Here is a 23,975-nt window from a genome sequence, read left to right on the forward strand (position 1 = left end):
AAGTGTATGCTGAACAAATTGAATATTAATTTTGAGAATAAATCAGAATAAAGCGACGAATGTTCTGTTATACGTTTATTTATATGTCATAAAATACTGCTTTTTAATTTAAAACATACAAAATTTTACTTTTTAACACTAAGAATATAATTTTATTTGCATTGCTAATTAGTTAATTTTTTAAAATTTTATTTTACATTGATTGCAAACTCTTGCCCTGCTCCAGTCAGCATAAAACATATTTCCATGAAATTTTCATCATATTTCAGTTCCAAGCAGAAACAGTATGGTAGCTACAGTCAAATCAGGCTTCAAATCTTGTTCTAGATTTCAAGTCTCGTGCTACTGTAGATAAAAAGTATTTTCTAAATTTTCCAAAGCAATCAACAAATGTAAAAATTCTTGGTTTTATTTGACAAGGCAATAATGTACCAAATACAAGTACATAAAAATTGTAATCTTCTACAACCTAATGTTGATGTGTTATAATGATATTAGGGTGTTGTTATGAAGGCAGTCCTTACAGATGCACTCTGAAGGCAATCCTTACAGATGCATCTTTTTTTTTAAGCCGTGTCACTCTTTTTGGCAGTAAAAGACACATCTGGCAATGTTTTTCAAATCTTCAGGTGGTTCAGGTGGAACTTGAGCATAAGGTGAGATGCATCCTCAAAGCTGAAAATGTCCTCCCTGACACTTTTTTCTTTTTCTTTCTACATCTATTAGAATCCACCATGAATCCTATGTCTCATCTATATTACAAAAAGTCCAGTTACTCTCCGTATCGGGACCGGATCCCACTGCACATAGTTCGGGCAGAAGTGGAGCTCTCTCAAGAAGAGCGAGCGTTCCTCTCAGCTGTGGAGAAAGGTGACTATGCTGGAGTTAAGCATGCCTTGCAAGAGGCCCAGGTCTACTACAACATAGACATGAACTGCGTGGATCCGCTTGGTCGGAGTGGCCTGTTAATTGCCATCGAGAACGAGAATCTGGAGGTAATGGAGCTGCTTCTGGATCATGGGGTGAACACAGGGGACGCACTGCTCTATGCCATCCGCAAAGAAGTGGTTGGAGCGGTGGAGCTACTGTTGTCTCATAGAAGACCAAGTGGAGAAAAACAGGTGAGTTTGGGAGGGGTTATGCATGTAGCACTTTGTGGGGATCAAATGTCATCATGATTGCAGGAAAACAACAAACATAACATTGTTCATGCTCTCTATGAGAAAAAGTGTGTGTGTGTGTGTGTGTGTGTGTGTGTGTGTGTGTGTGAAAGTAGGAGAGAGAAATAAAGTGGAGATTATTTATTTGTCAAATTTCAACCTTTTCATCCTCACATAATGTGATATATTTTAGTGGACTAGATTATTTTTGATTGGATTATCTTTTTCCTTCCAGTGACCAGAATAACTACATTTTTTCTGTACTCATTATATTTCCTCCTTTCCTGAACTAAAATTGTATTGTGAAGTGTTTGTCGCCTATTTGTGCATAGATCTTTGCCTGTTTTTTCTTCCTGTTTTTAGAAAGATCATTGCAGAATGAATAATACTACTTTTGAACCTAATAGGGATATCATGAAATAGGACACATCAACAGGAACTGCATGAATTGTCATGTTTTTTCCTTTTTTAAATATAAATACATATTCATGCTTTCTTTGAGAAGCTGCAAGATAAAGTCATGGCCATTGCACCCAGGATGCTGCAGTGGATGAAAATCCCCTTCATTAGATTGTCCAGACCTGTTACTGACTTTTGACTGGAGACTAGGTATTACATGGAGGGACCACCCTGTAAAGGAGCCCATGACCACAATAACAGTGACTCAAGTCCGTGACTGGAAGCATTAAATGCATCAAAATGTTTTCCTTGGGTACATACAGGTTGGGGGACCTTTCTTGGCAAGTAAAGATATGATATACATGATCCCAGTCAGTTTTGTCTTGCATTCTTTCTGCTACAATAGTAGCACTGGGACCCAAATTTTTAGGGTTGACAAAGCTGACAGAGCACCTCCTTTGCAATGGTTGAGTGGCTTCTTCCCTGAACACAGCTATGCCACACATTACTTTAGCCTTTGTCTTTAAGGGTTACTCACTGAGGATGGCTTCTATTTCAAACTTGCTGAGGGAGGGCCATTGGCCATATGGTGTGGAGAAAGACTTCCAGGGCTAGCTGTCCTATGGCATGTCATTGTAAGCTGGCACAGGTTTCTCCCAGCTGCTTCATTTCTTTCCCAATTTTTCTCCCTATTGTAGTTATAGCCAATTCCCACCCATCAGGTAGTTCTCCCCAATCACACGGCAGCTGCCAATCAGGGAAGGCTAGGGCTGTCGCATGCTTCCTCCGAGGAAAACGCAGCCAAACACCACATCTTTTTGAGCTGCAGCTTTTCATGCAACCTCAGGGGGCATAACACACTCAGAGGATAGTGTTATCTGCCCCCTTCTGATGCCTGAGCTCACAGACACACATGATTGGAGAGTACACCATCCCTTCCTCACTGAGAGCACAGCCAATTGCTCAGGCAGTTTTGCTCTCTAAGGCTCCCAGCCATGGACTGCTGTGATATCATCAGGGATTGAGCTCACAATCTCTGGATGATAGAACAAACACCTTTCTGTTGATCCCTCCTAGCTGCTTCTTTACACTCAGATACACCTTATGGACGAGCTACTTTGGATTGTGTGGAAAGACGTGGTGTAAAGTTAATTTTGCAGTGCTTATTACAAGTGACCTGTTAGACAGATTTTTCAGATTTTCCTGCAGCTACAGCCAAGGTTTTGCTGTGCCTTTAGCTGAGCCAAAGCTGTCTGGTGTGCTGGCATCAATAACACATGGTTCCTTAAATCAATGCTTTCCAATCTTGATTCTAGAATACCCCTGCACTGTATGTTTGAATATTTTTCCAAACAACCCTGACTGAACTCATCAGCTACATAATAAGCCCTTCATTAGGTTGTAATAAGTGTGTTAGAGGTGGGAAATTAAGAAACTATTCAGCTGAGGACCATATGGTGCATTGTCTGCACATGTTGACTGCATTGATGGTGATCAGCATATATTGTTTTCTGGACCAGTAATCACCAAGTGGATTGATTGGTTGAAGGATGGATTGATTGATTAACTGGATTACTTAGCTGGATCAAGTGTACCAGTTATGGTGGGAACTCTGCCAGAAGATAAGTCACAGGCGCAGGGATGGAAACCACTTTGATGTAGGGATTCCTGGTTTTGGCTTCAGTGTATCAGTAAGATGACATCATAATAGCATTATTATAAGCAGTGGCCAGCATAGTCCAGTTCAAATGGTGTGGCGTATGCAGTGTTTTAATAGGACATAGTAGCACCAACCTACAGAGAACACAAAGGTTTTATGTTTGAAAGTTTGAAAATGAAATTGTCCACTCCTGCAAAAACAGATTCACTCATTAAAAATACTGTAGGGTCTAAACTGGAGTGCAGCCATGTACAGTTCTCACAGCCTTGTATACTTAGCATGGCTATCACTATAGCAACCACTGCAGCCATATGGGAGTTCTGAGAGGGAGACTGTTGTACTAATAGACTGCTAATAAATCTAAAAAAATGCATTTGCAAAGCTTGTATGCACACATGCATACTTCCAAATAGTTACAAATTGTTTCTGAAAAATATTTCAGTGCTAGAATGTTAGCTCTGTTGGATTAAAATTGTTTACATTTTGGAAGAGAGGAAAAATACTATGTATGCACTGGGCATGTGCATGTATGTGGGTGTATTTGTGTGTGTGCACATGTAAAACTGACTGTGAAGTCATGTTTTTTTTTCTTTGCTCAAAACCAACTTAAAAATACCCCCAAATAAAAGGTAATCTGGCTTTATTAATACCTCTGGCTTTATTAATAACACACACATTGGCAATCATGTGATCTAAAAAAAATCAGATTTTGACTGCTGTATTAGTTTGTCGTCTAGTTTGTGGCAACTTTTAATGTATGTAAACCACTTTAACATTGAGCATAACATGGTTTACATATATTGATCATAGAGAATTTTGACCCTGGGAAGAAAGTCGATGAGGTCAGTGGAAACAAGAATACTCCCAAGAGAATCAGAAGAGAGAATATTATTGACTTATGCAGCTGACCCAGTCGATGATGCATACTTAAATCAGTTTACAGAGACCAGAGCTCCTCGTTGACGGGGAAGCAGATGCTTCTCTTGCTTGACTAGGCAGGTGAATGTGAGTATTTGAATGCTGCTCACCAGCCTCACCTACAAATTACAGCTCCAAGTCACCACAGATTTTACTCAAGGATCTACTATCCCATAAACCCCTAACCCTGGTGATCTCTCACAAGCGCCTGATTTCCCAGCCTCTCTCTGAACATCTAACCTGCTTTGTGAATTTCTAAACCTGCCATGTTTCTACTGAAATACCTATCTGTAATATTCTCATTTGTCAAACTCATCCTTCATTTTTGACAGGCTTAGCAGTGGCTGCTGGCTTTTTTCACAGATCTGTCTCCTGTATGATCTGAGTACCCAAGATTTAATATTACTTGCGAAATCTGTGATTGTAACTTCAGTATCTCCTGCTGTTTCCATTTACAATCTTGGTATTGCTCAAGGTTTCTTCCTCACACCAGTTAAAGTGCTCCCAGTGCTATTCAACTGAAACTCAACTCATTTGAAATCAGTTGAAACAACACTTTTGCCTTCACAGTCCCTCTGGCTGTTGCAGGTCTGCTCAGTCTTTGTATGTGTTGATAACAATGAAAAAGCTTTTGAGAGAGGGGAATTCAAGCAGGATTTTCCAGTACATAAACTTGGGGAGGACCATCTATTATTTACAAAAGTGATGGATAAAACAGGGTTACAGAAGAAAAGCAGACAGAATAGGTGATATGAAACAGAATCACTACCCAGCATGTTACCATTGACACCTTTGTGCCAAGACCATACACACCCTTTGAATTCCCTTTCCTCTTTCTTACCAAACTCATTGGTCCCCCTCGGTCTAACGCACTTCTCCTATTAGTCTGCAAGACTATTAGTCCTATTAGGAGCCATACCTACTTATCTATTCAATGTGAATCTTATTCAATGAGAATAAAAATGTGCTTTGTGCTTTGCACCATATTTTCAAATCTGTGTTCAAGGAATAACAGGTTCTGAACCTTCCTTGCTGTCACTTTTATTAACTCCCTAAGGTACCATCTCTAATGATGGATGCCCAGTTTTCAGAATTTACACCCGACATCACTCCCATCATGCTCGCTGCCCACACAAACAACTACGAGATCATCAAGCTGCTGCTCCAGCATAAAGTCACAATTCCCAGGCCGCACCAGATCCGTTGTGATTGCGTGGAGTGCGTCTCCAGCTCAGAGGTGGACAGTCTCCGCCACTCGCGATCCCGCCTCAACATCTACAAAGCCCTGGCCAGCCCATCACTCATCGCACTTTCCAGTGAGGATCCCATCCTCACAGCATTCCGACTGGGCTGGGAATTGAAAGAGCTCAGCAAAGTAGAGAATGAATTTCGACAAGAGTACGAGGAGCTTTCCCAGCAGTGTAAACTTTTTGCCAAGGACCTGCTGGACCAGGCACGGAGCTCTCGTGAACTTGAGACCATCCTCAACCACCGTGATGACCAGAGCGAGGAACTGGATCCACGAGAGTGCCGAGACCTAGCCAAGCTGAAACTGGCCATCAAGTACCACCAGAAAGAGGTGAGGAGGTTTGGAACCAGCTATCATACATACACTGACTACACAGCAAAATACACTACTGATTTTACCTTCTTTTCATATATTGAATATCTAAGGGGATAATAAAATGAGGATAATTGAAGCCAGATTTCTATTGAATGATATTTATTGAGTAGTTGTTAGGGTGGAAGTGACAAAAATCAAATGACAAATCAAAATAATGAGTTTAACTTCTGGAGCTATAAAAATATGTAGGCTTGTATGTACTGTTGAGCAAGTTCAGCAAGTTCACCTGGTTTAAAGTTTTGACTAATAAGCAAAAGTGAAATGACACTAATTACTGTGCTTCTTTCAATTACATTATTTATGTCTAAAAAGACCCCACTTTGTTGTTAGAGATAGTGACCAAGGTACCTAAGTAGTCAAAGCACTTAATTTTCCAGAGACAGGAAAAATACATATGCATATGTACATGAATGCTCCAATTTAAGCTTTAAATCAAATAAGACATGAATATACAGGGTGAACTAGAGGGGAGATGTGCCAAGTGAGGTATATGTAAATAAGTTTTTCAGATTTTCTAGCACAATACTTTGAGTCAGTATGGAAGCATTTATCAAAGGATAAGGATTTATCATCCTTTCTAGTTCATCTGTCAGGAAGGAAACATTACTTTCAAGTAAAGCTAATTACCTGTAAATGTACATAACCTATATGTATGTCCTTGTACTGGACATTAGAGTTCCTTCAGCCTTGATCAAGAAACAGACAAAGTAGTGAGGTTTTTTGTGACATTTTTGCACTCATGAAACATGCATTTATTCAATAGAAATCATCTCCAAAGAAAGGCACACTTTAAAGGTCTTAACATGGGTGTTGTCACCTTTCATTAGTCATCATAGACAAAGACGACTTACCAATTCATCACTAAAAGAGACATACAATACTCTATTTACATTTTTGCCCAGTAACAAACAAGTGGGTTGCTGCATCCTTGTGTTATATCTATTCCACCACAGTGAAATTCAGGCACACCATATCAAGGTGTACTCCCTTGAAAAGGCTGGAACAGAGGACCTTACACACACACAGCCACAGCATGAACTTTCCATAATACTTAACACAGATTAATTATGAATACATGAAAAGTGTAATACTTGATAAAATAATACATGAATAAAAATATAAAAGTATCACAACCACAGTTGTTAATTCTTAGGTTAGAGAGTGCCTCTCACTTCCTCTTTCTAACTCTCTTAATCTTTCTCTCCCTTTGTGTCAACAACTGTCTCATACTGAGAGATTACGAGAGAGAAATGAAGAGACACAAATTGCTGAGGAAAGACCTGACATGAGAAAGTCAAAAGAGTGAATGAGCAAGCTTAAGTTATATGAAAGTCTGAAAATACACTAAATAAACTAATAAGCCAGAGCATGACACAAAACCTAGACATGCAAATCTTTATGTATGGTTTTGTTTTGGTAGCCTGGTACTTATAGGAGGACATGCTACACACAGAGTCTTATGAACCAGGTCACTGCAGGTCATTGCAATTTAGCAAAGAGATGACTTACCATTTATTTATTTGCAGAATGGATTTTACTAATTACCTCTCTTTTATTAATGACTCCCTTCTTTATGCTAGATGTTAATCACTTTGATTGATTGAGTCAATTTAGGTGGTCGTTACATAATTCATCATTTAAAACTGCTCATCAAAAGAGAATGAAGATAAGAAAGGATCAAACACACATTGCTTATCCTGTGTGTCATTTGTGTCACTGGGTTTCATGGAGAGTAAAATGACTTCTGTAATGTAACATTGGCTCTTTCCCTCTCTTTTTGAAGGTAGCAAATCTTAAATGAATGTGAATTAGTGGATAATTTATATTGTACATAATTAAATTTGATCCCTAAGTAAAATATCACTAGTTTGAAATGTGAAGATCATACTGTCTTACCAGTAATCTTCATTTGCTCACCTTTAATCTTTAAATACATAATGAATTGTAACAGGTCCCCAAATTTGGCCTACTTACTTTGAAGTGGGTAATAATCTAATTTCAGTGTATTTTATTTCCACAATATGAAGTGGCAGGAACTGAAAATTTAGAATACATTCATTAGCCACAGTAAATCACATGAGAATGTAGTGAATGGGGCCTCACTTTTCTTTTTTCCAGTTGTCTGAGAAATGTTATACCATCCCTGCATGACCAATTAGCTGTAATTGTTTGTGCCTCAGTAAGAACAGGCATGAATACAGATAAAGATGGGTACCAAGCAGTATAAACACATACTGTATGTGTGTTTCCACACATAAACAAACCCTCATGCAGAGAGGAAAATGAGTGTTGATGAGAGTTTGCGTCTGAGCCAACATATGGTGCGTGCCTAGTAAATACAGCCGTGTACAGCAACAATTACTATGAGCCTAGTTTTATTTTATAATTATTAAATGAAAATCAGTAGTCTCCAGTCGGTTCCTTGGAAGGGCATGGAGCCATCCACTCTGCATATTTCAAATGTGACCTATGCAGTTTCATACACCATTTGTACACTATTCTAGAAAGCTAACGCTAGCCGTGGACAAGGCGAGTGGAACATTCTGCATTGCCTTGTTAAGTCCCAGCAATACAGCTCAACTCTGAACATGCAATGCCTGATCTGTAGAAGGAGTAGCTGCTTAGTAGCATCTTGGTCCATGGATAATTCAGAGATAACTAATCTGGCCAAGACAATTGTCATACATCAGCTTTACAGCAAGCTTGCTGGTAGCCATAATGTGGAAGTGCAGGGTGAGAGTGATAAGAAATAAAAGTAACACTTACAGGTAATAATAAAAAACAACAACAGATAGAGCAGTAAAATGTGGGTTAGGACATGGTAATTCTGCAGTAGCTAGTACTGTCCCAATGTTATTTCCCAAGTTCATAATAAATAATAGTAATAGTTGCATTAACAATTGGTAATAAAATGATGATAAAATAATACAAATGATAGCAAACTGTACATAACCCTTAAATTAATGGTTAATTCCCTGGATATAATAAGTAATTATAGTGGTAGGAATTTGGTAATAAAAGGGTAAAATAATTATAACAGGTTGTAGTTTCTCATAAATAAAATGCAATTTTTTAATTGTTACTAAATAATTAATAAGGTTGTGGTAATAAGTGAGTAATAGTAAATAACAAATGCAGTTGTTACATTTTTTGGGATAAAACGTTCTTATATGAGCATATTTGCTAAAGCAACATGTCACAGTATTTCAGTCAAATGCCTTTAGGGTTTCATAATATGAGCATTATTACCCTGAGGAAGTCAGCAAGTAAATTAACGGAAATGTTGTGGAAATGAAAATTTACAGCCCTGGTAGCACTTTGTTTCTTAGCTGTTATCTTTGACTGTTCAAAATTAATGGACTATAATTATGGGGAAAATGCATGGTACTGGAGCTGTAAATGACCTTTCTTGTCATTGCTGAGCTAAATGCATTAATATTACATGTAATCTAGAAAAATGCAACATGGCACATTTGCTTTGCTAGTTAGTTAGTTACAAAAGACATATTGGGCAAAATATGCACATATATGGATGATTAGAAATAAGTTCAGTGGAAATATAATGTCTCTATAGAATTCTTTCTTCCATTGGAGATTAAAAATAAATACAAATACAGAATACTGAGCATATTTCGTAATTCCTTTTTTAATTGTTAGTTGCTCATTACGATAATGCCTTGGTCTTATCAGTAATAAAACTCCATTTCCTAACAAAATACTATGAATTCCTTTAGGTATTTAGGCTACCATGAATAATCGCATTAATTAGTCAAATGTAATCTCTGTATCCATCCTTGGTGCTCTGCATAATCTGCAAGACCACTTCTTGAACAGTAATGTTTAATATTTGCAACTTTTTTCCCCTTTGCAACATTGTATGTTCTTGTCAGAATACTTTTTCAGATCATCAAAGGATGCTTTGAAACCACTGAGGTATAATTACATTGCATGTCATTGTTGTATTTCCAACATGCCAACCTGTTGGTTAACATCTGAGAGTTTTTGCCAGACATGTGGTTTGTAAACAGGGAACATGTGATGTAGCTTTTGCCCACCCCAATTCCATGCCAACTCAGTATATTCACCCTTCTACATCTGGGGTAATGACACTTATCTGATTGTTTAGCAACTTTTTGCCATGTCTGTAAATTAACCATTAGCACTGTGACTGTCTTCATGTTCAATACACTTCCCCTTGCATGATGAATTAATTGAACAAAGTGTAAGATGTAGATTCAGTAAGTCAGCATCTACAATTTAACAGCTGATTTATTTAGTTATTGCAGTGGCATATTGGCATGCAGTGCTGTGAAACGTCTTACAGAAAACTGTTGAACATGATGGGGATGTCTGTAGCACTGACTGATGTTCTATCTGCCACACATATCCCAAGAGATACACAGGCCTCATTCCTTATTCTTACTTCATGCAATTGTTTTGCCCTCTCTTTAACCAAATCTGCAGGACAAAAATAACAGTTGATTTCACTTTCCCAGTACTTCTGCATAACGCTGTAGGTAAGGTGACATCCCAAGGAACTTCACAGGCACGAACTACATAAGGGACCTTTTTTAGTATGTAATACTGCCTTTGAGAGTTCTGTTTGTTATAAGGCCTGGGTTAGCCAGCGGGCCTTTCTCCTACACAGTGTTTTTTTTTTTCTCTGTTACTCCTTCACTCGCTCTCTTGCAGAGAGAACACACAGAGAGAAAAAGAGACCAGGATAGAAAAAGAGGTCAAGAACAGAAATGCAGTGAAAGATAATCTAACTGAGAACAAATTGTTGCTGAATAATACAACACAAATCGATTGTTCTCACCACCTTGTGGGAAGGTTGGAGCACTCCCAGGTAATTGAGTTGCAGTACATATTTTGTTAATTTGAGGGACAATGGATTATTCTTTTCACAGGTAGTTATTTAAAGAACTTGTACACCTGAAAGTGTAGGAACATGTTTTCCATTTTAGTTCTGACAAAGAAATGTGCTTTTACTTTCAATGCAAATGTGACATCTGACTGGTATAGATTTTATTCTAAAGAAAAAAAAAACCAAATCTTACTGCTTAAGAAGCAGGAAAAGGGATCTTAGAAAAAGTATTTATAATGGGTTCTCATTAAAGAAAGATTTCAGCTTTTGAATCTAACAATGACTACCTATATTCTCAGGGGCACAAGAAGTGGCTTGAGGAAAGACACATAAACCTTGATGCCTCCAGTACTAGGCCATCATCTCTGGTTCCTAGCCAGGGACTGAAACAGAAATCATCTGGATACCATTTGCTGAATGTGTAGCCTCTATATCATACAGTGATATATATACAGTGATTAATTATGTACAAATAATTTAGGTTGGATGGATCAGACGTAGGAAACAAGAACTCTAAACTTATTCTCCCATAGTTACATCAAAAACAACACAAATTAAAATAGAATGTGTTTTCATTATTAAAACATAATAGCTTCCTGTGAACACTGACCCAGCTCCTCTTAACTTATATGGAGTCAGGTGTTATACACACATGTAATTTCCTCATACAACATTAATGTGGTCTGTTATTTCTGGTTAGCTGTAGAGACAGAAGACGAGGAGGAGAAAATGTGCTGGACGCTGTTCCAGTGCAACAAAAAGGGAAATGAATTCTGGCCACAGCTGGATCACATTTGTCCTTGGAAGCTTGAGGAAAAGCATTGTGGGAAATGTTTCTAGTGCTTGTTTGCATTTACACACAGTGCTTTCCTGCCTTGTTATTTATTCATCTTATTTGTCCAGCTGGGTGACAATGGCTAGAGCTGTATAAATTAAATACTTCTCCTTTTGAAACAGATGACAATACCCTGTGCAAACCTGAAGACAATTGGGAGGGTGACTTTGACTACTGGAGGAACAATAGCTATTCACAATAGTATAGCATAATTTTAAAGGCCAAAGATGGCTTTGGTCATTTGGAAAAATCAATTGGGATAGTCCTTTAGGTACCATTCATTGCATAATAATTAGACTATTGGGGGGGTGGGGGTGGGGTGGAGAGAGTGACAGCGAGAGAGAGAGAGAGAGAGAGAGAGAGAGAGAGAGAGAGAGAGAGAGAGAGTGAGTGAGTACGTTCTCCGGACTCATATAGGATAATGAGCATTTAGCTTTATAAATGCTTTGTTAGTAGTTATTTTGACTTGATGACAAGTCTGAATGTCAAAATGTTAGGCATAACACCCAGTGTACACCGAAGTGTTTCACCACTGGGAGCTATTTTTTCAGTTAACAGCAATTAGTTTGGCACCAGTGGTCTCTTAGTGATGCATAAACACAATCCTTTTTTTCAATTTATCTCCCTCCTTCTCCCTCCTTTTCACAATTTTCTTTCTATCTTTGTTATAAACAAGGAGATATGACTGAACACTGAGAAGGAGTACTTAGCCAAATTTGTTTTGTCATCTGTTCTGTCTCTCTGTCTCCTCAGTATTCCTGTCAGTACAGTCTGACCATTCCTACTTTTCACTTGAACTATACTATATATGTGAATGTGTTAGCTATGAGTCTTTGGGGGTAGATTGAGCCTTACTGAGAAGAGACAATTTTATCTTGGTGATCTCTGGTCTGCTGAAAGACCAAACAGCACACAGTGCAGACTCAAATAGAAGGTTTACAGTCTGAAGAAGTCAATCTAGGTTTTTTCTTTTTTCCTGAATGCAATATATGATGTTCACTGTGAAACAGCTGACTATTTTAAAGGGGAGCACTTCATTCTAGAATGTTCATCAGTCACTTTGCACCTGTTGTGAAGCTCATTTTCCATTGTTATGCCAGTTTATTGAACCATTTTGTCTATTATATGAAACACTGTGTCTGAAACATGAGAATACAATAGTATCATCATGCATTCTGTGACACATAAACCAGGTTAAATTAGAAATTGGTCTTGGTGCAAGCACAACCAAATTTTGTTTTAGGAGAAGCCAGAGGATAATGTAGTCGTCTTTTAATGGGCTGAACCAGTGGCAGTGGCTGTGGTCTACTGGTTTTTGAGCATTACTGAATAGCCCGATGGCATCCAGCGCATCAGCAAGCACTAAGTGAATTAACATTTAAATCGCATCCCACCTGAACTGTGCAAAATGAAACTGAGCTAACAGGGCTATTCTCTAGAGAAAGAAGCACGAGGAAGAAAGCCAAAGGAGATTGGCTCAGGAAGGGCAACTTGGTAGCAGGAGTAAACTGCGGCTTGAAATGGCCTTCCAGCATCTTTCATGCCATAGATTTGGTGGTATTATTAAGAGTCGCAAAAGACAGTAAGGGTCAAAGTGATCATGAACCATGAACCTTGTGTTTTGTAGGTATGATACTGTTGGGTTGTGTATTTTTGATTTTGTTTGTTTGTTTATAGACTGTTATGTATTATCATAATCATAAATGAGAAATTGAAATATACTTGGGTAAATCTGTAGTAAATCACAAAGTACATGGCATGGATGGACTGAAAACATAGGCATATTCCCCAAGGATGTAGTCTGACTGTAGATATAATAATGTGAGGCCAGAAGTCACCACTGTTTAATGAAAATTATTACACAATACCCATATACAAAAACCCCACACAACACCAATATGCAGAAAAAGGAAACATGATATTTATATAGCGTAAAGATCTACATATATGAAATGCAAAATTGTGTGTGTATAGGTAGATAAAAATCACTTTAAAATAACCTTACATATTGATTGTGGGTAAAGTTCTCATAACATGCCATAAACCAGTCCTGTGATCCATGTGACGTGTGTGCTGTGCTCTAGATTTAGAAAGAGGCTAAGTAGGTCAGTAGTTGTGTTGTGATTTGTCAACTCACAGCCAACCAAGATTACTTTTATTTATTTATTTCTCTCTTTGTTCCCTTGTCTCTGATTTCTTTTTCCTTCTCACTCTCAACTCCTTTTCAACTTCCTTCCCACCTCTCTACATGCTCTCTCTCTCTCTCTCTCTCTCTCTTTCTCTCTCTCTATCTCTCTCTCTCTCTCTCTCTCTCTCTCTCTCTCTCTCTCTCTCATCCCTTTGCCCTCCCTCCCTCTTCCTCTGAGTTTTACAGTTCGTGGCTCAGCCAAACTGCCAGCAGCTGTTGGCAACCCTCTGGTACGACGGCTTCCCAGGATGGCGACGCCGACACTGGGCCGTCAAGCTGGTCATGTGCATCATCATTGGCCTCCTCTTCCCGGTCTTCTCACTGGTCTATCTGCTGGCTCCAAAAAGCTCACTGGGCTTCTTCATTAAGAAACCCTTCATCAAATTCATCTGCCACACTGCCTCTTACCTCACCTTCCTCTTCCTCCTACTGCTTGCCTCCCAGCACATTGCACGCACCAACCTCAACATTCAGGGCCCTCCACCTACCGTGGTGGAGTGGATGATACTTCCCTGGGTGCTAGGTAAATGTGTGCATTTGTACACTTGTGTATTTAAAAACTTACTGTAGTTCAGTAAGAGGTATTTGTAAATGTAGTGTTTATATAACGGGAAAAAAAAGAAAAATATAAACTTATTTTGTCTTACTTACATATGACTGAATGTTTTATGTTTGTTTGTGTTGCTTTCAGGGTTTATCTGGGCTGAGATTAAGGAGATGTGGGATGGAGGTTTTACTGAATATGTACATGACTGGTGGAATCTTATGGACTTTGCTATGAACTCTCTCTACTTAGCTACCATCTCACTAAAGATTGTTGCTTATATTAAGGTGAGCAGTAAATCACTGATTTACCATGTTCAAGTATATACACAGAGGCGCACACACGCACATACACAAAAATTTCACAACCATCTACAGCTATGTGAGTCACCATACATTGCTATTTTTCCAACCCACACAAGTTCTGCAAGGCTGTCTGTGTAATGTTTTGTGTATATTTTAAAAATATAGTATTTATGGAAACAAGTTTCAACTTTCATTTTATTTATGCTATTTTTGAAAACAATAATAATTAACACAACTCAGTATTTTAGGATAAAAACAATGGTAGAATAGCAAAATTACTTAAAATTATGTAATATTTGCAATTGTTCAGGTTTAAAATCTGATTCAGTCACTTGAATCTGATCACAATATCCCAGTTTGTTCCAGTATGAGCTCTTGCAAAAACTCTCCCTATCTGTCATTATTTAGGAAGCCATCCAACCAATGTGCTTATTCAGAAAGTTTGTAAATTGGCCATGGCTTGGTGTTGGCTTCTATATCTGCCATGCTCCCTATGAGCATGTATCTCATCTTCCAAATGTTCTCCAGTTTAAATGTTGTGCTAAATATCTTCATCTGCAGCTGTGCTTTATGTTTTTGGCAGATACCATGAATCAGTATCAATCATTTCAGTAACATTTTGCAAACGCTCTCGTAAATCCTCAAACTGCTATAATCATAAGGAAATCACTTGAGGCTTAAAAACTTGCAGTGACTATTTTACTTTGAATCCTTCTCTCTCACCTTGGCTGACAAATCTCTACAGACATGTGTCTGTTGCTCAGTGTTCGGATGAGTCAAGGAAGTGGTGTACTTTATCATGTAACTCGTGGCAGATCACAGTGGGGGGGTGCAAGCAGTGCTCAGTAGATCACATAACTTGCAGTCTGGAAACAAGGGGCCAGTGAGTTGAGGCTGAGAGATCAAACTCTTGTCTCTGATCTCAATCACAAGACCCATTTTCATTATACTCTCCTATATGCAAAAAGGTCTCTAAAAAATTATATATTATCATGTCTTTAAATGTGTTGTTTAGTACAAAACATTTTTTATGGAATCATATACATATAAACACAACATTTTTCACATATGCCTCTATTTACACACTTCCAACACATTGGATCTTTTCAGGTAGTTCTTCACTTCCTGTATAGTGTCCTCTTGTGACTCCCAGTAGCCTTGATGCTCTGAATGACTGACACTTCATTTTTCCATACTTGAGTCTGAGACATGCTTTCAGTAGAGGTCCTAAGCTTTCTACTGGTGGCCATAGAGGTGACATAACCTTGATCGTAGTGCTGGTAACATCCTGTAGATCTGATGCAATAGGAGGTAGAATCTTGTACAGAAGAGCCATTTTTTAATGCTGGGTTATAACAGTGGTTCAGACGTATATCAGAGGACATCACAATCTAGTCTTATCTAGATACCATGATACAATTTTAATTTGATTGAACTGGCCCAAGGGTGACTTTACCTTTTCCACCAGTCTGTGAGATAGATAATGTTGCAGGAGCTCTTGGTCTGGTCAGTCCTTATCCTCCAAGCTCTCTTCTACTGCAAGGATGTTTATAAAAAATGGTGCTTGCATGGAGACTTAGTAAATATTCAGTCTGTTGACCCAAACTGGGCTTCTTTATATTCTTCCTATTGCTTTCACTCTTTGCCCAACTCCTTGTAATCACTGACTGACATGAACAGGGGAATCCTACAGGGGATGTTAAGGACAGCTTTTTAAAGACAGCATGTGACCTCTGTGCCATGTTATGATAAACAAAGCCAAAGAAGAAACATTAACAATGTGTTAGGAATACTAGTGAACACTGAGTGATTAATACATATATTTACGCTGAACTGTACAAAATATTCTATCATACATTTTAAAGCAATTTTAAAGTTGCAATACACCACTTCTCTCAACACTATGTCTGAACTCAGGTGACTGGCTGAACTGGAGTCCTATACCCTGTGTATGTTTAGTCAATCTTATATTGGCCTCTTTTATGACTGATCTGGCTTTAGCCAACCAGCTCATCATTGTTCACACAAATGATGTTGGGCTCTTTTACCATTTGTCCGTCTGACTGAAGCTTTCTTCCACCTTTCTCTCTTTTCACACCTATTCAAAAAGAGTCTCTGCACAAGAAATTCTGGATGGTCTGCAGAGCAAGTTTTTTTCTGCAGGAAAGTGCTAATGCTTGTAGAATCTGGCCCATTTGGTGAACACCCTCTTTCAATTTCTTGATCTTCTCAGATTACAATCAGATAACAATGAAAATATGAAGTTATTAATTTTTACTTTTTGCTGACATAGATAGTTATATATCACCTTTGCAGAAATACAGAAGAGATGAATCAAATCACTCAATGAATCCATTCCAAGCAAGATTGTGATTATCCATGTTCTTACTCAGTGCAGAATCTTCAGCAGAATGGAGAGATTTTTTTTTTTAATATTTTAAAGCAGTGCAGCTTTGAATATAAAATGACCAGACTATTCACACATTATTTAGAAAATTACTAATAAAAAAATTGAGACCATGGTTAGAACTGAACAAATTCTCTACATCACTCCTCTGTCCAAGGAGACATAGGCCTAAATGTAAGAGACAGAGAGCAGAGAAACAATGAGAAAAAAGTGTGAATTCACACACTTATGAGTAAATGTGAGAAAATGTGGCAATTTATCACCACTGCTGTCAAGAATTAATGTATACTGGCCAAAAGCAAGCATTACAGAGATAGAATGTGTGATATTGGTCACTTGTCAGAACTAATCAAAAAAGGGTTCTGAATATGTTAGCACAGCCATACATGGTGAACACTAACTTAATAATAATAGTAATAATAATAATAATAATAATCATAATAATAATAAAAGTAAATTGGGTAGCGCTTTCATAACAGTACAACCTTCTGATCACACAAAGGTTTAACCCAAATAAATACAACAATAAATTAATAAAATGTAAACCTTAAAAAAGGAACAAAAAAGAATTGTCAAAACCTGATGCTTTCAAGGTCCCTAAAACTTTTTTCCTTAAGAACTTTTACTTCTTCAAGGAATCTACATGCTCACACCATAGGTGAGACAGCCAGTGGTGTGGCAGTGCACTACTTCTCATAGATGGTGAATATAAAAGAGCCTTTCTGTTACCCTTAAAAATAAAAGATGCATTTACATGTTTTTTGTGTTTGTTTGTTTGTTTGTTTTTTAATAAAAACCATATGCTACACAGTTATGGACTGTAAATACTGTAATTATGAAGTCTAATTATGAAGTCTATTTGACTTTACACGGTCCAAGGTAGAAAAGCGAGTATAGTTGGATATGGAAACGAAACTTTAATACATAACAAAACAAAAGAGAAACGAACACAAGCACTGAGCAGAATAATGAGAAATGCAAAACTAATGTAGGCAGGTAAACAAACCACAGAGTGGGAGGGAACATGAGAGACAGATGCACAAGCATGGTAAACTGGGGTTTAAATGCATAGGACAATAAGGGCAAACAAAAACAAGTGGATCTAATCAAGGGCCGGGAAAACCAAAACAAGGGGCGGAACCAGGGACAAAAACAAAACAAAACACACGAGGAAGCCGTCGCCATCTCTGTGATTATTGCAAAAATTAGCCCAAATTAAATTGCCATACCATCCAAGCCTTTAGCATCCAATTGTAGCATTCAAATGTAGTACTGGTCACATTGTGTTAGTGCTCCTGTGCTGTATTCTACCGAATAGTATAAACAATGTGATTCCTTGTGAATCCCAACGTGCTTCCAAACAATGTGCAGCTTGTCACGTTTGCATCATATCGCACAATATTGCCTTACATTATGGCTTCATATTAACCAAACTTAGCTAGCTAGATAGCGGGCTAACATAGACAGCTAAATGAAAGAATCTAACACTAGTTTAAAAGAAGCTAATGACCACATTAGCTTGTGATATGATATATGCTAATGTGGGCATGAGCTGCTAGCTAGATATATACAATTAAATTGATAGACGGCAAAGTTAAGTTCAACATGCAAAATCATAGTGCTGCTTAAACTATCTTACAAGAAACTGTAATAATGTGAATATCTGTAATAATGTGTAACAGTGTGCAATTTTTAAAATCTAATCTTTAAAAAACAATCTTTAAAATGTCAAATATTTTACCAATTGAAAAAAAAAATGATTTGGGGTTAGTTAAATGACCATATTTTATACTCAGGTTAAATGGCCAAGTTTTACATTCAAGTTCAACCTGATGGGTGACACTTAATATCAAAGTGGGGGAGTTTTGTACGATTAGAGCAACAGCCACTCAACAAGTTTGCGCATGTCTCTGTGCCTTAGTATAACAGTTCACGTCCACGTGAGGAGTGGGAGATGTGGCACCCAACGCTGATCGCCGAGGCGCTGTTCGCCATTGCCAATATCTTCAGCTCGCTGCGACTCATCTCGCTGTTCACGGCCAACTCACACCTGGGCCCGCTGCAGATCTCGCTGGGCCGTATGCTTCTGGACATCCTCAAGTTCCTCTTCATTTACTGCCTGGTCCTGTTGGCCTTCGCCAACGGCCTCAACCAGCTCTACTTCTACTACGAGACACAGGCGGCCGATGAGCCAAACCACTGCAAGGGCATCCGCTGTGAGAAACAGAACAATGCCTTCTCTACGTAAGTGTGTGTGGGGGGGAGTTTTAAAAACACTGAAGTCAGCGTTTGTTTTTAATTTCTGACCTTCTCCTTGCTACTATATTCATCTTCTCTCTTTTGCTATTCCGGCTTGATTACCTTTGACACATGTTCACTCTCACTCTCACACACACACACACACACACACATACACACAAAGTCTGCATAGGTAGGTGGAAACTGTAGGCAGTGGGCTATGCCAGGATATCAAAACAATAATTAATCTGCTTGACACAGTGTCTCACATAAGCTTTTTAAGCTTGGCAATTCACTTCCAGAATTTGTTTATATAACCACTGTGGTCAAATAAACTCATATCACCACTACAGTATTACTCCAAATAGCGTGAGCCTCAGTGACATTTTATACAGAATAATATTTACTAATGTGAAAATTATGTATGAATAGTTGTAGCCTGCTCAATAAACACAGCCTTAATTTACAAGCATAAAAATGTTGGCAAAAGTTTGCATCACAAACATATGCACGTGCGCACACACACACACACACACACACACACACACACACGCACACACACACGCACATGCACACACACACACAGACACGCACACATGCACACAGCCTCTCCCCCTACAGATCATCGTATTTTTGAGCAGCATGCAGTTAATAGTGATGTCCTTACTGACAAATAAATCTATCTGCAAAAGTGCCTGTTGATGCCAAAATATCTTTGAAACATGGAATAAGGGAAAGACATGCTACAATTAAACTACAAGAATATATTGTATACTCTAGTTGAATACTGAATTTTGTATATGGCTGTACTTTTGTTTTGCATATGTACTTTTGAAAGCAATGACTTTGCTTTTTTAATATTAGACATATTACTTAATATGGGACAGACTTTCCCAAGCGCTAACGGGACTTGCCATCTCATCTAAAGCACTGACCTCCTTCTCTGTTGTAATATTACATTATGTTGGATGCAGCTGCTTCTTTCTAATTTGGCTGCACATTTTCCCCATGCTCTCCCTGATATACACATTATCTGCACTTGCTTTGCAACAATGGAAGATTTTTTGTTTATTGCATTGAATATATGGAGGTGAATTTAGTCTCATGGTGCATGTAGGGTGCCCTGGATTAGTTCACAGCCTTGTCTATGAGGAAAATAGCAAAGATTCTGCATGCACAATTAAACTAAATTTGTTAATTTAATCAGACTCAGTCAATTACACCTCAGCTAATTGATGAATGACTAAACAATGCTATCTGTGACATTTGGAGCTATGATTAAATTTATTGAGAAGGGTTGCCTTTCAGTAATAAAAGTATGATTGATTATTAAATACTTAAAGGCATACTGACAAAACATAAAAAGCATATTTTATTTAACATTCAGCTGAGTTTAAAATGACTTGTGTTATTTGTGTATGCATGTGAAATGTTTAATTTTAGAAATACAAACATAGCCAAAAAAAGGCTTCTGCAAGGAATAATTTCAGGTCATTATTTTTGTCAGTAACTCTAAATTATTATTATTATTACTATTATTATTATTATTATTATTATTATTATTATTATTATTATGTTTAATACATAAGCATTACTTTTTTATCTTTACAATTACTCACTCTGAACACATAGGGACAATTTTTAACCACTTGTACTTTTCTGAATATATTCGAGTTGTAATGTTTTTAATTACACTCCAATATGTATTTTTTTAAAAATCTCCATTTTCTTTTAGACCTTTCACAAATATCACAAAAAGAATAGCACTTAAACTGCAGCTCCTGTGCTGACAGATGCTGTTTGTATACTGCAGAATTGCAGGTGACTAACTCAGTCCTTGATAAAAAAAGCTTTACTCCTACTGAAGCTGTCTGGTAGGTTACTTACACTTGAGGCATTATTTCTTTAATGAATCAATACATTTAAAATTTTAGGTTACTCTACCCACTGCAGCATCCTACAAAATGTACCTTAGTGCCTGTGCACTCTTCTGGTCTTTTCGGGCATATCAGATGTCAGGAAAAGATCATACAGTTGCATTCAGGATTTACCATCCACATCTGTTCCTCAGGTTATTTGAAACCCTTCAGTCGCTGTTCTGGTCCATATTTGGCCTGCTGAACCTATATGTCACCAATGTGAAAGCAAGGCACGAGTTCACGGAGTTCGTTGGTGCCACCATGTTTGGCACATACAACGTCATTTCGCTGGTGGTGCTCCTCAATATGCTCATTGCTATGATGAACAACTCTTACCAGCTCATTGCTGTGAGTACTGATGATTTCTGCCTTTGTGTTTGATACACCTTCAAAATCTGATTTGTTTTTTTTGTTTTTTTTAAAGATCAGCATTGATCATTCATGTACAGACAACTCAGTGGGTTTTTATAGCTATTGAGACATTTCTGCAGGCACTTGATCTGTTATAAGCACCTCTGATTATTGTCCTGGGTTTGAATTCTAACTCATGTGGGACTCCCTGTGTGCTGGTGTGCTCTAGGACCACGCTGACATCGAGTGGAAGTTCGCCAGGACCAAGCTGTGGATGAGTTATTTTGATGAGGGCGGCACACTTCCACCTCCGTTCAATATCATTCCAAGCCCAAAGTCAGCCTGGTACCTCTGCCTTTGGGTGCACAGGCGGCTGTGCAGGACAGGCGATTCCCCGCAGGACGACAATAAACATGAGAACCTCAAGGATTTAACAGTAAGAAACCTTTCCATGTAGATCAAGTTCAATTCTGCTCTGCTCATTCCACTTTACTCCCAAGACATGAATTCAGTTCAAGGCCCTAAATGTAAACAATTAACATTACTGTTGCCTCTGAAGTCCGCCATTGTTGTGAAGCCATGTGAAGAGGGTCCTTAATAATACGATGGGCCATGTTCTTGCTCAGGAAGGGAGTCTGGCAGGCTGCTTTGTTGCAATGCAAAGCTGAGTAATTAGTATTCTCATCCAGGCACACTTGAGGTGGTTGCAAGATTTATGTGCAATGGAGGAGGCACGTGCACCCTTAGAGGTGCTGAGGAAATGCAATAGCAGCGAAACCAAATTTCAGAAAGAATGGAAGTTAGTGATTTAAAAAATAAAGGAAACAAAGACATGCCTCTAAGAGATCTGATTCCCAAATTCACCTCCATAAGCATTTCTAAATATTGCTATATGAATCGTCATAAAGCGACACAAGGAGGCTGATATTGATGATTTTTATCACGTTATAAAAAAATGAACAAGTTGATGCCCAGCGTTCAGGTTGAAGTAGATTTCTAATACAAAAAACTCAAAAATGCAAGCATTCAACAAGCACTCCACTCGCACAAGCACTTTCCAGTGAGAAGAAGTGCAGCATGAAGAGCGCATGAGGAACATTCTGAACCAGTTATCATGCCCTGGCTCTCTTCATCTCATTTAATAAATCAATAGAAATGCCTTATTATACTTAATAATATAATTATAATTATACTAAATAATACATAATAGGTCATCTAGTAGGTCATCCATTAATTTTATGTAGCAAAGAAAAGGTAATCTATAGACAACTATATTTTACCTTATATATTGTTAAATACACACACACACACACACACACACACACACACACACACACACACACATATATATATATATATATATATATATATATATATATATATATATATATATTAGTTAAATTGCATTTTAAATATTGTTGTTCTAAATTAACCTCATATGTCCAAAACCATTTAAAGATGCATTTTATCACCAAACACTGAATATGTTTGATCAATTTTTGCCTTTTTGCAGGTTTTATCAGATACAGGATGAGATTGTTGGATAGCTGTTCTGCTTTTAGGTTTTACATGTAGGCAGATTTATATAACTGAAGATTTTATCTCAGTATTGCGCTGCCTGAACGTGTGTGGGTGTGTGTATGTATGTGTATGTGTGTGTGTGTGTGTGTGTGTGTGTGTGTGTGTGTGTGAGAGAGAGAGAGAGAGAGAGAATGAATGCGGCACACGAGAAAGGAAAAAAAAATCGTATTGGAGATAAATACATTTGTTTGCGTGTGTGTGTGTGTGTGTGTGTGTGAGAGAGAGAGAGAGAATGCGGCACACGAGAAAGGAAAAAAATCGTATTGGAGATAAATACATTTGTAGTACAATAGTAACACATTATTATTATTATTATTATTATTATTATTATTATTATCATTATCATTATTATTATTATTAGTAGTAGTAGTAGTAGTAGTAGTAGTAATAGTATTAGTATTAGTGTTCAGATCCTAAATGCCAAAAAGGATCTGGAGGTTCAGCTGTTCCGTTACCACCAGCAACTCTACTAATGCACTCGATTCATTGCCTGAAAGGCTTGAAATTAGCTGATGAATTTTAACTACTGTATTTTATGAGAGTTGATAGGCTTTCTAGTGGATTGCCATGTAAAACATCCTTCAAGTAGAACTCTGTAAAACCATGTTGTCTATATAATTGGTGAGCTCAAAGGCACATGTAACAATAATGGATGACTGTTCTTTAACATACTTAAAGAAATGAGTACTGGCACGAGATGAACAAGAAGCAACATAAACCTATAGGTTAGACTTGAAATGATTTCTCTAGCTAATTTAAATGACAAGGATCTACAGGCAACAGGCAATTGTTAACAAATGCTTTGACTTCAGAGTAATTATAAACCTAAACTCTAATTTACCAGTGTTTTCTCCCCCCATATCTCATAACAGAGCTCTCATGGGCCCATTGAACTGCATTTCAAACTGGAAATTTATTTCAGGCTAATCAAGTTCCTGTATTTAGGAATAACATTCCTTAATTCTTGCTTCCTTTTATA

At 37.8% G+C, this 23,975-nt stretch overlaps 1 protein-coding gene across 1 annotated transcript in view; it reads left to right on the forward strand.

Annotated features, from left to right (window-relative positions):
- The window catches only part of trpc5a (transient receptor potential cation channel, subfamily C, member 5a), a 39,254-nt gene that overhangs the window by 11,799 nt on the left and 3,480 nt on the right, over positions 1 to 23,975 (forward strand). Inside the window, exons 2-8 of the mRNA XM_027006173.3 lie at positions 727 to 1,121; positions 5,195 to 5,716; positions 13,838 to 14,174; positions 14,343 to 14,482; positions 18,829 to 19,151; positions 21,217 to 21,412; positions 21,645 to 21,851. Of these exons, the coding sequence (XP_026861974.2) occupies positions 735 to 1,121; positions 5,195 to 5,716; positions 13,838 to 14,174; positions 14,343 to 14,482; positions 18,829 to 19,151; positions 21,217 to 21,412; positions 21,645 to 21,851 (2,112 nt within the window). The 5' untranslated portion in view covers positions 727 to 734. The remainder of the gene's footprint in view (positions 1 to 726; positions 1,122 to 5,194; positions 5,717 to 13,837; positions 14,175 to 14,342; positions 14,483 to 18,828; positions 19,152 to 21,216; positions 21,413 to 21,644; positions 21,852 to 23,975) is intronic.

Source organism: Electrophorus electricus, chromosome 18, assembly GCF_041902795.1.
Source record: "Electrophorus electricus isolate QZ-2024a chromosome 18, ASM4190279v1, whole genome shotgun sequence".
In the NCBI taxonomy this organism is placed as follows: domain Eukaryota; kingdom Metazoa; phylum Chordata; class Actinopteri; order Gymnotiformes; family Gymnotidae; genus Electrophorus; species Electrophorus electricus.